The sequence below is a fragment of the Lachancea lanzarotensis genome, scaffold LALA0S03, assembly GCF_000938715.1.
Source record: "Lachancea lanzarotensis genome assembly LALA0, scaffold LALA0S03, whole genome shotgun sequence".
In the NCBI taxonomy this organism is placed as follows: domain Eukaryota; kingdom Fungi; phylum Ascomycota; class Saccharomycetes; order Saccharomycetales; family Saccharomycetaceae; genus Lachancea; species Lachancea lanzarotensis.
The window spans coordinates 506212-521692 of NW_019212881.1; the positions used below are offsets into that span (position 1 = coordinate 506212).

At 43.9% G+C, this 15481-nt stretch overlaps 8 protein-coding genes across 8 annotated transcripts; 6 read left to right on the top strand and 2 right to left on the bottom strand.

The window, feature by feature from the left end:
• Positions 1-55: 55 nt before the first annotated feature.
• Positions 56-1366, top strand: SHE3 (LALA0S03e05600g1_1; the record flags this gene model as incomplete). The annotated part of the gene is made up of 1 exon (XM_022773307.1): positions 56-1366. One exon carries the CDS (start codon positions 56-58, stop codon positions 1364-1366), a length of 1311 nt encoding a protein of 436 aa, XP_022627794.1.
• A 1166-nt stretch (positions 1367-2532) lies between these two features.
• OPY1 (LALA0S03e05622g1_1) lies at positions 2533-3630 on the top strand (the record flags this gene model as incomplete). The annotated part of the gene is made up of 1 exon (XM_022773308.1): positions 2533-3630. The coding sequence occupies one exon, from the start codon at positions 2533-2535 to the stop codon at positions 3628-3630; it is 1098 nt and encodes a 365-aa protein (XP_022627795.1).
• Positions 3631-3781: 151 nt separating this feature from the next.
• Positions 3782-5041, top strand: ASA1 (LALA0S03e05644g1_1; the record flags this gene model as incomplete). Its single annotated transcript, XM_022773309.1, has 1 exon — positions 3782-5041. The coding sequence occupies one exon, from the start codon at positions 3782-3784 to the stop codon at positions 5039-5041; it is 1260 nt and encodes a 419-aa protein (XP_022627796.1).
• A 54-nt stretch (positions 5042-5095) lies between these two features.
• LALA0_S03e05666g (LALA0S03e05666g1_1) lies at positions 5096-6493 on the bottom strand (the record flags this gene model as incomplete). Its single annotated transcript, XM_022773311.1, has 1 exon — positions 5096-6493. One exon carries the CDS (start codon positions 6491-6493, stop codon positions 5096-5098), a length of 1398 nt encoding a protein of 465 aa, XP_022627797.1.
• Positions 6494-7606: 1113 nt separating this feature from the next.
• On the top strand, positions 7607-8599 carry ATG14 (LALA0S03e05688g1_1; the record flags this gene model as incomplete). Its single annotated transcript, XM_022773312.1, has 1 exon — positions 7607-8599. One exon carries the CDS (start codon positions 7607-7609, stop codon positions 8597-8599), a length of 993 nt encoding a protein of 330 aa, XP_022627798.1.
• An 866-nt stretch (positions 8600-9465) lies between these two features.
• Positions 9466-10998, top strand: VMA2 (LALA0S03e05710g1_1; the record flags this gene model as incomplete). The annotated part of the gene is made up of 1 exon (XM_022773313.1): positions 9466-10998. One exon carries the CDS (start codon positions 9466-9468, stop codon positions 10996-10998), a length of 1533 nt encoding a protein of 510 aa, XP_022627799.1.
• Positions 10999-11195: 197 nt separating this feature from the next.
• On the bottom strand, positions 11196-12716 carry MDM36 (LALA0S03e05732g1_1; the record flags this gene model as incomplete). Its single annotated transcript, XM_022773314.1, has 1 exon — positions 11196-12716. The coding sequence occupies one exon, from the start codon at positions 12714-12716 to the stop codon at positions 11196-11198; it is 1521 nt and encodes a 506-aa protein (XP_022627800.1).
• A 1056-nt stretch (positions 12717-13772) lies between these two features.
• TPS1 (LALA0S03e05754g1_1) lies at positions 13773-15299 on the top strand (the record flags this gene model as incomplete). The annotated part of the gene is made up of 1 exon (XM_022773315.1): positions 13773-15299. One exon carries the CDS (start codon positions 13773-13775, stop codon positions 15297-15299), a length of 1527 nt encoding a protein of 508 aa, XP_022627801.1.
• Positions 15300-15481: the final 182 nt, after the last annotated feature.

Consider the following 15481-nt stretch of genomic DNA (forward strand, 5'->3'; position numbering starts at 1 on the left):
GATCCGTTTTCGTCACTAAAATACCACAATTGAAGGCCGCCTATAGTTGTTTCTGATGGGAAGTACAAACGATGTGCTACGTGGTGATCGACTGAGTTCGCCGGTGAAGCTCTCGCCATCGAAACTAAGTATGAATCATGGCGCATTTATGGCCAATATTCAAAACGGTCATAGTCCGGCAAGAGATGCCAGTCCTGGAACTTCTTCGAGCACCAGAGTTATAGAGGCACTACACTCTCAGATTGATAGCTTAACGAAAACTAACTTGGAGTTGATGGTTCAATCAAATAATCTACTGTCCCGCCTGGAAACCGCAAACTCAACACACGGTAAGCAATTGGAAAGTAACTCTACTCTGAAACACGAAAACGACAATCTGAGTCTCATGCTTAGCCGGAAAGAGAGAAGAGTTCGAGAGCTGGAAGAACAATTGGCTCTTCTTAAGAATTCGTATGAAGAAGCGACTGTTAATAACAAATCAATGCATGGTCGGTTGCAAAAATCCACACAGCGAGAAGCAGAACGCGAAGAGCAACTGCAAATGGTCCAGGTTCAGTATGATGCACTGATAGATGCTCAAGGCAGGTACCGAGACCAGTACGCTCGAGAGGTACAAGAAATAAGCTCTCAGCTACAAGATTACAAAGCGAAACAAGAGGCGTACGTGTCTAGCTCTTTAAAGGCTCTACTCGATAATAACGCTGCTTTGCAAGAAAAGGTAGATGAATACGCGAACAAATACCAAGAATTGGCCTCGATGCAGAAAGGCCACGCGGAGGTGGTTAACCACGAGTGTCAATCTATGAGAACCCAACTGAATGTAGCCAAATGGGAGGACCTGTATGAAGAGTCGTGTAATTCGCTTCACGAATTTGCTTCAAAAACAGGGACGGAGCTTTCAGCATCATTTTTAAGCAAGCATGGGCGCAGTAATACAAAATCGGACCCCAAGTCGCCGAAAACATCTCAAGAAGTGCAAAAAGCTTCTTTAAGTCCTAATTTAGGCTCATCATCCGGTTTCGTCAATCCACAGCAAATTCGAGTTCCAAAAGTACGCAATTCATCATCTGCTAAAAGAAGCAGTTTTTATGGAACAAACGTTTCCATACCAGCATCCCCGGTGCCAGGGGTCAGACAGGCCTCATCCTCGCCGGCTACAGCCACACCTGGAAGCATTCCAGGTGTAAGGCGCTCGTCATCCATTAGAAGCTCTACACCAACATCTAGAAACTCATCAGGTGAACTTTCGAGCCCGGAAACTAACACAAATGGTTTGAAAACTCACAACAGATCCCTTTCGAGTCAACTAAAGAAGAAAACTTCTTCGAGGTCCAAAGCTAATGAGAATATTCCAAGTGGTGTCTAGTTCTTATTACTGGTTCGGAACATACATCGGTAGGTGAGTTTAGAGAGTACATCCAGGTGGTCATAATGATATAGTAAAATGCGAAACGCATTGAGAATCCTGTGGTCGTACTTTTGCACTTATATACTGCCTAGCAAGGTTATCTAAGCGTTTAGGACCTAACGGTAGAAACTGGTCTTGACACTGGCAGGCAAAACTTCAAGCTGATTTTGATAATTCAGCGTGAGAGGGTGTCCTCTTAGGTAAAAGGAAATGATACATGAGAATCCTCCTTTAACGCGTATGTGTGAATCACTGTCGGGATCTATACAGGTCGTATAGCGCCGCTATTACAGTTCATTTTCTCGATTCTTTGGGGCCGAAAAGTTGTGGTGACACTACAGTACGAAGCGATCGAGAAAATGAAATGAAAGTCGAACGACCGATGTGCTTCTTGCTTCACCTGAAGTGGATTCGAACCTTAGCAAGAAGCTAGACAGAACTAAATTCAGCCATAGATGATAGGATCATCGTGCTAACTTTATACAAAGCTGTGTTCAAGTTGGTCACGTGCTTCTGGCAATCTAATGATCAACCTTGCTCACGAATACCGGCACTCAGTCGTTATATATCATTATACTCTATACTACCTTATTTCTAGCTACTGAACTTGTTTTCAAAGACTGTCACTTCCATATTGCGGAGTCTCCAAAATTTGGATAGGAGTATATTATTGATATCCGGCCCCAGCCCTCGTTGAAATTAGATATTCACGATCTACTCGCATTGTTTTACTGTATGTGCTACCGTCTGAAAGTGTTACCACATCGCTGCGTCGTGAGCACGATGAAGTTGTCCTAACATCAAAGTGTCGGAGTAGTACGAAGTGATCTAAAGAATTAAGTCAGAAATATAGCACAATTCATCAGCGTTTCTCAAGCAAAAATCTACAGCTGAACCACACGACAATACTGTTCTAACGACACCCAAACTCACAATTATCATTGCTCCTTCCCAGTGACTAAACCTTTATATAAAATATCTTGGCATTTCTCGTTTGTTCCACGTTATATTTCGTACAGCGCGATATCTAACGGTTTTATACCTGTCGTATCGTCATAGACTTTGGGCATCGGTACAACATCTACAAACTACAACTCCAGATTTGAAGCCCCAGAGCATGGTCCATGGCAGATCACGATACTAGACTTCTTTACACAGCTACCGAGCATCTGAACGATGTGCTGGTATCATCTTTTCTCTTCAAGAGATCATATGGGACGTCTGGTAAAATCGCAGTTCAAGAACCGGTCAATCTTGGCTCTGAATCCACGAACGGCCACCATGGGAAAGCTGTGGTCACCACTCAACATAAGTTCAACAAAAGCAAGTACCATGAATACTGGTGTGTGCTGAGACGAGGCCAATTCAGCTACTATAAAGACAAAAGTGAACGAAAAGCTATCGACGTTATCCCTGCAGAAGAGATACTGGGGTTTCGTCCCAACGAAAAAGAGCTGCTTTTTGATTTCTACACGATCCGCAAGACCTACTATCTCAGAGCGGACTCGCCAAAAGTGTTCAAGGATTGGGATTATGCCCTGAAGGAGTTTTTCGCCGACAGAAGACTACATGCAACGTCGAAGATGGAACTGCTTTTAGAACACACAACCAAGGGGGAAAGTAAACCAAGGGTGCTGGAAGCTGGTGATCACGATGAGGAAGATGAAAATGACGATGAACATGACGAAAATGACGAGAATGACGAAAATGACGACGAAAATGATGAAAATGACGAGAATGACGACGATTTCCAAATATTGTCGGAAGCTCGTCAACCTAGTCCTACTACCTATATTCGAAGGTCACCGTCGCGATCTGTACCGGTTCCAGATGAAGATCGTGAGTTCTATGCCATTTTCAGTCCTACGCAAGTTCCTCCACGCTCCATTCAGAAGGGAGTTCTCTACTGTAGAATTAAAAAGCGGCTAGGACGCAGAGCGTGGAAAAAAGTTTCCGCTACTCTTGATAGCTCGTCGCTGTACATCAGTTCCATATCTTCTGGGAAACTATACTGGCGCATCCATCTCGACAAGGTTGTCGATGCGATCGAAGATGAAAAGAATCGCCGCTGTTTCACGGGTTTCGCCATTATAACTTTTGATGAGCGGCTCAAGTTTCGTGCTATGAGCGAACAAGAATCCATTGATTGGATCATGAATTTGAAAAGTTGTGTTGTTGCCAGAAGGAAGCTGGAACAGCTGGACCCTCTCGCTACTTCCTGAGAGCACAGAAGAAAATGATCTTCTTCAACCTACTCTTTGAGCAAACTACGAAATTCCTTTGTATGTGTTCGTTCTAGCTCGTTGTATCTATAAAAAATGTAACTGCTTATTCAATTGTTGTCTTAAGAAGCAAACTAGGACTCCTCAAAGCATGTCGAATGGCCACCAGCTGGCTTATACCCTGAGGAAACATGAGCACGAAGTCACTGCTTTGAAAATTGTTGGTCAAGAGCCATTTCCCTTACTGATATCGGGAGATCGCAGTGGATTACTACTGGTGTGGGACCTCATCACTCGTCGACCTATTACAAACTATACGTTGGATTCAAAAGCTCAGATCATTCACATTGATAGTATCGATAACTACGTTACGGTTTTGTCCAAGGACCATTATCTTCGCTTCTATCGTATGCTTGATGAATGCGATGCTGAACTGACCATCAAGAGCGAAAGTAGTACTTCAACCACGGAGTACAAAAAAAAATGTGGTCTCGAAGAAGTGTACTGTATACCGGTGAACACTTTGAACTTCGCTAACGTGGCTTTACAATCGCTGTCAAATGGTCTCTACAGACTATGGTGCTGCAATACGCAAGAATCTGAGAGTTTCGATGTCTACACTTTCAACGTAAAAGACATACGGTCGCTCAAACGTCAGTTCAGAGCTATTGACCTCTATAGCATCCTGATCGGGGCGACCAATTGGGACCGGAAAGCGTCTTTGGAGAAAACTGGCCTTATTATGTCGTTTCTAAACGTTGATGGAGTGGTGTATGTTGGTTATGAAAGCGGATTCGTTGTCGGCCTTCGATTCATCGAGCCTGCAGCATCAAAACCACTGTTGGCGATCGTTCATGCTTCCTCTGTGCACTACCCTGAACCGGTTTTGTCGCTCTGCGGTAGCAGCGACGGTCGGAGCGTCTACAGTTCGTCTACAACCAAGTTTGTGGGAAAACACAAGGTTGACCACGACTACAAACCAAACAGTGAGAGTTCGAACGTACAATCTAATGGTGTAACATATAGCCAGTTCTTCTCGCTGAACAATTCTACTATTGAGCTTGGAACTACTGAAATAGCACATTTAGAGAGTTTGAAGAACTCGTTGGTGGCACTGAACTGGAAGGGACAAACCGTGGTCGCAAATGAACAGGACTCCCGTGTAATTGGCTCTAAACTACGAAGCAACCTTGTGGTGGAAGCTTCTAATGTGGGAAGTTTCTCTGCAGACAAGAGGGCCAAAATATGGGTCAAAGCCAGTAGTATCGTTTGTCTAGGTTCACATTGCGTTTCCCCAAACAGATCACTGAGCTCGGGCTACTGGAAGCGGGTATCCCAAGCAGCTGCAAGAAACTGGACTTTCACGGGTTATGAAGACGGCTCTATAGCTATGCAAAGTTTTGAGTTGTGATATACTCATATATTTATACGGCGCCAGGCCATGCATGCAAACAATATATTTGAACTACTTTCCCATCTTGTTCCTATGCTTTGAAGCAGCCTTATCGTTCTTCCTTCTCTCAACAGTCTCTCTAAGAAGCATTCCAAAGGCTAGCTCAACATTACAATCGTCCATCGTGTCCACACCCACGAATCCGCATCGCCATTCCATGGCCAATTCTTTACCGCGTTCAATTAGTACAGGGCTGGCTAGTGGATCGTCTACATGTGTGCATATAATGATGCAGGGCGGTGGGGAATCTGGAGATGTTGGATCCCAATCTAGAGCGTTCGGTTTATTCTGAAAGGAACGCAAGTATTGAAGCTTTTCATTCCTCTGCTTTTGGGATTTCCACATTTGCTTGAAATTGTACACCAGAGAATAGACGTCGCCTTCTTTACCCTCTGACCATCTTCGCTGGTAATCACGGTACTCACTCCACGCATCGAGCATGCAGTTTCGTATTGTGGTTAAAAGAGATAAGCCACCATCGCACTCCTTTTCAACTGCGCTTGACGTGCTTGATACTGGAGATATTGAAGAGCACGATGATTTGCGAGAAGCTTCTGATGGTGCCGAAAGGTCGTCTTTTTGGATGCTGTCTTCATAACCAGGTGGGCCAGCACCACGACCAAACTCCGGTACTGCACTATAAGCGAATATGTAGCCATCAATGCGCCCATTGAGCTCTGAGGCGCCAGATGCGACCAAAAGACTGTTTGTAGATGTGGGTTTCCGCGGTTCATTGGCGAGCCCTCTCAAAACGTCATTGCCCAAGTTACGGAACAGTGAGACTTCAAGAAAAGGAACAAACATATCTGGCTTAAACCCTGGAGTGTCTACGACGTCAATGGGCAAAGCGGCGAAATAAGGTGGATTGTAGTCCTGAGGGAGACACGAGCCACCGGAGGAGGGTGAAATATTACTTTCACTCGACAGCTGAGTCTTGAGAATATTCGCATCAGAATTAGTCAACAATGTCCTCGATTGGCCGATGTGGTCGTCGTTATTCCGGGAGTTTTCTTCATAGTGATAAACCTCGTTTTTGGGATTAGTCCATTGGTTATCCGATCGGGACGTATTGCTGTTTGCAAGAGTCTTCGTCTCTTTCCATTCGTTAAGAAAAGCTTGAAACACCACTGGTGAAAGCAGAACCAACGGTGTTACTTGAGGTGTCTTGAAGAACGACCGATCGGCTTTCCCGCATTGGGCCAATCTTCGGCGATGAGGTCGTTCATCCATGAGAGTTCGTGTCAAATCTTCGTGAGGTTGGAATGCAAAGAGCCAATTGCTCTGTTTTCTTGTGGGATAATGTACTTCATGTGAAATTCCAACTGTCATTTTCGATACCAACGATGATTTGCCGGTGCCAGTTCTTCCTAGCACGGCCACTCGGATGGGCTCTTGTCTAAGACTATCCATTGTTGACGATCTCAGCACCCTGTTGAGATGTGAATGGTGTTCTAGAAGGTGATTATAAGCACTGGCAAGCAGCCTTGAGTTGATGGATCTTGCTGGGATGGGATACGATGAGATGCGATGAGCTCATGACGAGGTGATTTTATTATATTGTAACTTTGTACGTTGTGAAGACCGCGCAGATGCCCGAGAAATCACGTGGTCGGCTTTTGTCAAAAAGAGTCCAAATCAAAGGAAACTATCATGATATTGCTCGCTGAACGTCTTCTTTCTTCTTGATATGCTAATGTGCCATACTTATAACCTAGTTCTCAATGAACGCTAATTTTGGATATGTCATTAAACTCGTGAAAGGTGCTTCAATTGATCTCCCCTACTTTACCGTGCGTACAGCGGAATTTATGCACAATAGCCCAGTCCTCAACGGCAAAATTGTAAAGGTTATGATAGCTTTGATGTGAGTTTTCATTTTGATACGGCAGTAAGTTCTGAATTATTGTACTAAGCTTCCTTCTATGAATTCAAATGACACATTAATTTACGTGTATAATGAATATATGTTTGATCACTTTTATCCAATGCGTCATCCGATACATAACAATTGGTTGTTGAAACGACACAACTGCCTGCGATGACACTACTGTAATCCCGAGGATACAGGATGAAGCAGTTTGGGCACACTCATCCGCAGTGGAAATATTCTCTTAAAAACCATCTCGTATTGTTTTTCAGTTGAGAAAGTTAGACTCGGAGTTTAGCCTCTCTAATGAGAAAGAGTCAGGAGGATAGAAACAAGCGAGCCTGCACTAGTTATTCAGTAATTATGCTTGGGCATTGATATGAACTGCTTTCCTATGCTTGTCGCTGTGTCGCCGCTCATCATCACTTTGTACTAATCCGTCAACATTCATAATCATCGATAATCTCACCCTAGGAGTAAAAGGTCAGCTACGATAACGTCGAAACGCTTTACTTGGTAGGTCGACCGAGGTCTTTTGAGGCCCAGAGAGTGTGCACAATAGAGAATTTTAATTTGTCCGTCTCTGTATTTGTGTTCTCACAAGCTATGGACCATTTAAAGGCGGGGAAACAAAGCTGAAGTCATTGCACATTACGATGGTCTTAGGGAAATGCTACGTTTGCCACGAGCAAGTCAAGGAACTGTACTGCCGCCACTGCATCAACACAAGCCCACACTTGATTTTGAAGCATAAGATAGAACTTTATCAAATACGCGCCTTCAATAATGAATTGAGATCCCAAGTAGACGATATTCTCCAAAGCGCCATGGATGAAAGCAAAGAGCCCCAAGATGTTTTGGGACGCAACCTGGCAATGCTGAAAACGGCTTATTTGAAAAGAAAAACCAACAAGTATCGGCACAAATTGGAACAAGTTCGCGATTCCGTTGAGGTAAAGGCTCATCGAGCGAAGCAATTACGGGAACAGATTGATAGAGATAACGCCACTAAAATTAACGAGCCTCGGCAATTACAGGAACACAGTGGTACTCAGAAGTCACAATTCGACGCACTCAAACCGGATCTACTTCAATTGCAGAAAGTGTTAGCCAACTCGAAAGCTCTCAAATTTCAAGAGTTGGTACGTCTTTTTCTCGTACGCCAAAGGGAACATCCAGAGTTTCCATACACGATTAGTTTCCAGCCCGTGATAAACATCCAGCATTTGTATCGTCTGCCTCAAAATGTCATAGAATGTTCGTTGCGAAGCATGTGGGAATTTCTAGTTCTGGCGGGCAAAGTACTTCTGCTGGAACTTCCTTTGAAAGAGCCTGGAACTGATGTTCTCACCAGCCTTACTGGAATCGTGTTGACCATCTTGGTGTTGTTGCGGAACTTGGAACTCGTCCCCCGCGATTGCAGCGACAGAAGAGCGTTGCTGCGAAGTCTGCTGAGAAACTACGACGTTGACAAGTTATTTTACTTTATGGTTATGAACAAGGATGTTGAAACGGATATCAAGAGCAAAGCCGAGACTGTTATTAACTATGAGGTTTGTCATTCCGAGTTGCAAACGCTGCTACAAGGATCTTCGGAACTGAGCGTTCTGGAACAGTCTGTGGACGACAAATGGTTTCTTGTGGGATAGAAGAGAAAATCAAAGACTGGAACGAACACACACACAATGGCAGCACGACTGAGACGCACGCTTAAAAAACGTCTCACAATAGCACCACAACTGCAACGCTCAATTGAAGAATTGTCCCTCACAGTTCTTATTCGCACCTAAATTCTAGGAATTTTGATTTCAAATGTCTCCCTTAAGAACAGAATAAAATCCTTGGAAAAGTAGCATGGAAAGTGTTTCTCGTCCTTTGTTTTAAAGCTCCCGATTCCAGTAGATTTGGTCCAAGATCTTTTACATCTCTAATTTGATGCCGTTGTCCTACGTTCAAAACCGTACCCGGCGTTTCGGGAGAAATTATGCCGAACTCTATTCAAATACTTTAATTTGAAAAGGGGGCTCTACCTGAGCTAGGATCTTTCCTGTGCCCTGCCGTCAACCACTCTTCTTTTATACTCTTTCGCTGTCGCTGTCGTCACTGTATTCACTTACCGTCATGAGACGTTACCCTCCTCCCAAAATTTTCATCCCTCTAATCTATATTAAATACGACATCAATTTGACCACCGAACTGTCGACAACTACCCCTTTAAAAGAACACCAATCTGGTTATAGACGACTTTTTATACACTGTTGCGCGTGTCAAACTATCGAGCCATCGCTTTTCTTTAGTTCGTGCTCAAATTTTGGTGGATTTTGGTCAAGAATTGGTCGCTTTAGCTTCGCTTTAATATACAGCAACCCTTTTTATAGGTTTCGAGCTGTAAAAGTTTCCAACTGGGCACAATTCATCCGAAAAAGCTTTGCAAACGTTTCCTGCGGCTTATCCCACACGAATTCTCTGTTAAAGTACTACTCTTTCTACACTAAAATCTGAGTAATTATTCAAAATGCTCTCCGACAAGGCACTTTACGACTTGAACAAAAAGGCAGTGAGCCAAGGTTTCAACATCAAGCCTAGACTGAATTACAACACCGTGGGCGGTGTCAATGGTCCACTGGTAATTCTTGAAAAGGTGAAGTTTCCCCGTTACAACGAAATTGTCAACTTGACGCTTCCAGATGGCTCGTTGAGACAAGGTCAGGTCTTGGAAGTCAGAGGCGACAGAGCCATCGTTCAAGTCTTTGAAGGTACTTCGGGTATCGATGTGAAGAAGACCACTGTTGAATTCACCGGAGAAAACTTGCGTATTCCCGTTTCTGAGGACACTTTAGGTCGTATCTTTGATGGATCCGGAAGACCTATCGACAACGGTCCGAAAGTTTTTGCTGAGGACTACTTGGATATCAATGGGTCGCCCATCAATCCTTACGCCCGTATTTACCCTGAGGAAATGATCTCGACTGGTGTTTCTGCCATCGATACCATGAACTCTATCGCACGTGGTCAGAAGATTCCCATCTTTTCGGCATCCGGTCTCCCCCATAACGAAATCGCCGCTCAGATTTGTAGACAAGCCGGTCTTGTTAGACCCACTAAGGATGTTCACGATGGTCACGAAGATAACTTTTCCATTGTTTTTGCTGCCATGGGTGTTAACTTGGAAACCGCTAGATTCTTCAAACAGGATTTCGAAGAAAATGGATCTCTTGAGAGAACTTCTTTATTCTTGAACTTGGCCAATGATCCAACCATTGAAAGAATTATCACTCCTAGATTGGCCTTAACTACTGCTGAATATTTGGCTTACCAGACCGAGCGTCACGTTTTGACCATTTTGACCGATATGTCGTCGTATGCCGACGCTTTGAGAGAAGTTTCTGCCGCCAGAGAAGAAGTGCCAGGTAGAAGAGGTTATCCCGGTTACATGTACACCGATTTGTCCACAATTTACGAAAGAGCAGGTAGAGTCGAGGGCCGTAACGGTTCCATCACTCAAATTCCAATCTTGACCATGCCTAACGATGATATCACACATCCAATTCCCGATTTGACTGGTTATATCACGGAGGGCCAAATTTCTGTTGACCGTCAGTTGCACAACAAGGGTATCTATCCTCCCATCAATGTTCTACCATCCCTTTCCAGATTAATGAAATCTGCCATCGGTGAAGGTATGACAAGGAAGGACCACGGTGATGTTTCTAACCAACTCTACGCAAAATACGCTATTGGTAGAGATGCTGCAGCCATGAAGGCTGTCGTTGGTGAGGAAGCTTTGTCGATCGAAGACAAATTGTCTTTAGAATTTTTGGAAAAATTCGAGAAAACTTTCATTGCGCAGGGTGCTTACGATAACAGAACAATCATCGATAGTTTGGATCAAGCCTGGTCTTTGCTAAGAATTTATCCAAAGGAAATGTTGAACAGAATCTCTCCAAAAATTTTAGACGAATTTTATGACAGATCTAGAGATGAAGAAGAAGAGGAAGAAGAAGAGGAAGATCCAGACAAAAAGCCTCAGGAAGACTCTTTGATCTGATCGGAATCTTTTTTAATCTGCAAAGACATTAATCAAGTATACAGTACATAAAATCAAAATCTCATAAAACTTTGCAAAAATCGCGAACTCACATTAGCCTATCCGGCTCCCTCTCTTGCGTGTGACTGAAGATATTACTACCATATAAGAATTGAATGCCTAGAATATTACCAACTTTTAATATTTGAATGCCTATGCTAATTCGAACCACCTGGCGGATGTTTACCACTCAAACCGTATAGGTTGTTCAGAACATTGCTACTGAAACCCTGAGTAGCACGACTGTGTCGGAGAGAAGACGGGTGTTGCTGTACCGAAGGCCACATGCTTTGGTTGTCTCTGTGGAATGAATTTGTAAAGCCTTCGGCGGGGAGGAAAGTTGTAGACGGGGTTTTTTTTCTCTGCAACAAGCCGTCGGTAGCTTTCGCATCATCTTCTGATTCTGCATTGCTACTAGTTGAAAAGATGGAATTATTCAAATCGTGACTCAGCTTTGAAGCTGATCCCATCAACAGACTCGATGAAGGGGACCACACAGACGAGGGTGGTGATGCAGTGTTAGCGTTCAACGAAGAGGTCGACGAAGTAACTTCTGAATGCCCATTTTTAGCGGCTCGTGCATTTTCCAGTTCTTGCTCTAATCTCTTTGCATCATTGAAAGCCTGCAGAAGTTTCGGTAGTTCTCTTTTCAAAGACGTTTTTTCCATCATGAGGGAGACTGATAAGTTAGAAGTTTCAGACATTCTGCGGTCCGGTGAACGGTTTGTAGATCGAGGAAGAAGATCTGCAAATTCATTATCTTCTTCATCGGGTGAAACAGAGTTGGCACCATCATCCGCGAACTGGGACATGTCTCGCAGTTCGGCTGCCTCCTGAACGATATTGGATCTTGAAACTGAAGTCAATTGAGTCTCTGGGTCCACTTGCTGTGTTTCGTAAAGCAAGTAGCTGAAATTCATGGCGTTGAACATGGATTCGACATCTAGAAAAACTTGCAGACATTCTTCAAAAGATGTTTGGTCATTACTGACAGCTGCGTCCTGTACTTGTTGTAGAAGCACTTTGATAAACGATCTGTAAGATACAACAGTCTCTTGTAGAGTACCGTATCCATCTTCGCTAGCCAAAGACTTCATTACTTCTAGCTCGCAATCTATGAGTAAGAGTTTTGCTCTGATGAACAGTTCCGCTATATTTCTCTTGAGTGACCGCATGTTTTTGCCGCACAGAAACCAAATTTCTAGCAGTAAACAAGTACAGTCTTCCAGACAAGCGGTGGGGTCATTTGAAGTCTGAGCATCGAGATATTCGCGAATACGTTGAGAGTCTGACGAAAGCTTTTCGATAGCTTCCGACAGTTTCCCGCAGCGTGTGATGGTTTTGAGGGCCAATTCTCGATAAAAAGTCTCCGCGTGGTCCATTTTAGGATCCTGGGTTGGAATTGAGCCGGTTTGGATCCCAAATCTCAGTAGAACGCTCTTGGAAAGTGCCTGCAGATCCCATGATTTGTGTACTAGAAATTGGAGCTTGATAAGATCGGTGAAAATAGACAAAGCGGATTCACACCGCCGCAGACTTTGCTCTCCATGTGTTGAACCCCGCTGGGAAGAAGACGAACCAGCTCTACGTTTTTGCTGCTCGACAAGCTCTGATAATTGTTCTTTACTTACCGGGTTTTCAGCATGGAAATGACTTAGTATGGGGTCATTATATTCCATAGCTGGTAAACCTAACAGTTTGCCAGCATGCAAAGGAATACCGGGTGGATTTTGGAGACCGTTAGAGCCTTGGTTGTGTTGTTGCGAGGTTAAATTCGAGTTTGAGGATGAGTACTATTGGATTCGACCTGGCAAATTTCAAGATGAGGCGGGAGTCACGTGACTCTCGGGCTTTTGAATAAGTTTCGACGACACGAAAATCCACAGTCGTATGCTGAGCGTGTGTTCTCGTTCATGAGGGTGGTGTTGATTGGGCTCTTCAACATTTGATATTCTACCCTTTTTTTCTTGTCTCTTTTCCTTTTCCACCAACGATATTTTTAAAAAAAAACCGAACAATCGATACCCTTCCATTTTCAATTTATCTGGGCCATTTACCAATTTCAAGCGAAAAAAGCCTTGGTTCCGAAATGTTTGCTGTTTTCTGGTGTTCCCTCCGACGCTTTTTGTTTCTCTGTCTGTGCTGTATTTAGTTTTTGTCTAGGCTATATAACAGAGACACATTCAATTACTGGGTGTCGGCAGGGCCAAAAGTGATATTGATGTTTCTCAGCTATGAGACCCTCGAAATACCATACAAACAATATATCTTTGGTCTTTTCAAGACACCCCAGTCTTTCAGCACCTCGGAAGTTTAGATAATTGTCTAAGAAACATCTTCTTCCACTGTTCCCAAAAAGCATCAATTGCTTCAACAACAATAAAATTAAAAACTCAGATTAACAAAATATTCTCAGGATAGACAAAACAACATATAAGCGCAACAGTAACAAAACACATAGCTAACGCATGATCTCAAATCTGTTGTCACAACTAGTTCCCATGTAGCAGTGACACATTTTTTTAATGCCATAAACAAATATCACTTCGTACCATTCTGTCAGCTGTATTATATTGATCACGTGACCATAATCGTACAAGCGGACCTCCTCCGCGCGCGTTACATACCGAAACAAGAAAGGGGTTTTCTAGCCTTGTGTGCTACCAACCACTCCTTTTTCAGTTGGACAGACCAGATCACCTAGCAAGACGTTTGTGAGCAACTCACCCATAGCGATGGCAGAATCAGTAGTTGACAAGCTTAAAAGCACTTTGAAATCTGGAACGGATGATGTTGCAGACATCAAAGATCACCCTGGAAATGTAATTGTCGTTTCGAACAGACTTCCAGTGACAATCAAAAAGAACAACTTGACGGGTGAATATGAATATTCTATGTCTTCCGGGGGACTAGTGACTGCATTGCAGGGTTTGAAGAAGGCCACGACTTTCCAGTGGTACGGTTGGCCCGGTTTGGAGATCCCAGATGAGGAAAAGGAAACGGTGAAAAAAGACTTACTGGAGAAGTTCAATGCGATCCCGATCTTTCTAAGCGACGAGATCGCGGAATTGCACTACAACGGGTTCAGCAACTCGATTTTGTGGCCCTTGTTCCACTACCACCCCGGTGAGATCAATTTCGATGAAAATGCATGGCTGGCGTACAACGAAGCGAACCTAGCGTTTGCCAAAGAAATCGAAAAAAATGTTGCCGACAATGACATTGTTTGGGTTCACGACTACCATTTGATGCTTTTGCCTGAGTTGCTAAGGTCAGGTATGAAGGCCAAGAATCTGCAGAACGTTAAACTCGGGTGGTTTTTGCACACGCCGTTTCCTTCGTCAGAAATTTACAGGATCTTGCCTGTGAGACAAGAAATCTTGAGAGGGGTGCTGAGCTGCGACTTGGTCGGGTTCCACACCTACGATTACGCCCGGCATTTTCTCAGCTCTGTGCAAAGAGTTTTGGATGTGAACACATTGCCTAACGGTGTTGAATACGACGGCAGATTTGTCAATGTTGGTGCGTTTCCGATCGGAATCGACGTGGACACTTTCACGGATGGTCTCAAAGAGGAGAGCGTGATAGACAGAATCACCAAGCTCAAACAGACCTTCAAAGACGTTAAGATTATCGTGGGTGTCGACAGACTGGATTACATTAAGGGTGTGCCTCAAAAGCTGCACGCTATGGAAGTGTTTTTGAACGAGCACCCGGAGTGGATCGGAAAAGTTGTGTTGGTGCAAGTTGCAGTGCCCAGTCGTGGAGATGTTGAAGAGTATCAATATCTGAGGTCTGTGGTAAACGAGCTTGTGGGCAGGATCAACGGTCAGTTCGGCACGGTGGAATTTGTCCCAATCCATTTCATGCACAGAAGCATTCCTTTCCAAGAACTGATCTCCCTATATGCAGTAAGTGACGTGTGTCTCGTGTCGTCTACTCGCGATGGTATGAATTTGGTGTGCTACGAGTACATTGCGTGTCAGGAAGAGAAAAAAGGTTCTTTGATTTTAAGTGAGTTTACAGGCGCAGCCCAATCTCTAAACGGCGCTCTAATTGTAAACCCCTGGAACACGGACGAGCTTGCCGAGTCCATTCAGGAGTCATTGACCCTACCAGTTGAAAAGAAAGATGCCAACTGGGAAAAACTCTACAAGTACATCTCAAAGTACACTTCTGCGTTTTGGGGTGAGAATTTTGTCAACGAGCTTTACAGGATAAAACCAGCTGGCAGCGAAAATACCACAGAAAACCACCAGTAGCGGTCATTCGCTCGTGCGTGTGACTTCCCGTGAGAGAGCAGTAATCCATACGCATTGTTAGATATATTCACAGATATATATCCTTCCTCACTTTCAGCAAGACCATGATTTTACGTATATGATACTTTCTAATTCGGCCATGACGAGGTTCGAAGAGTCAACTGAACTAGTTCAGCTTTTAT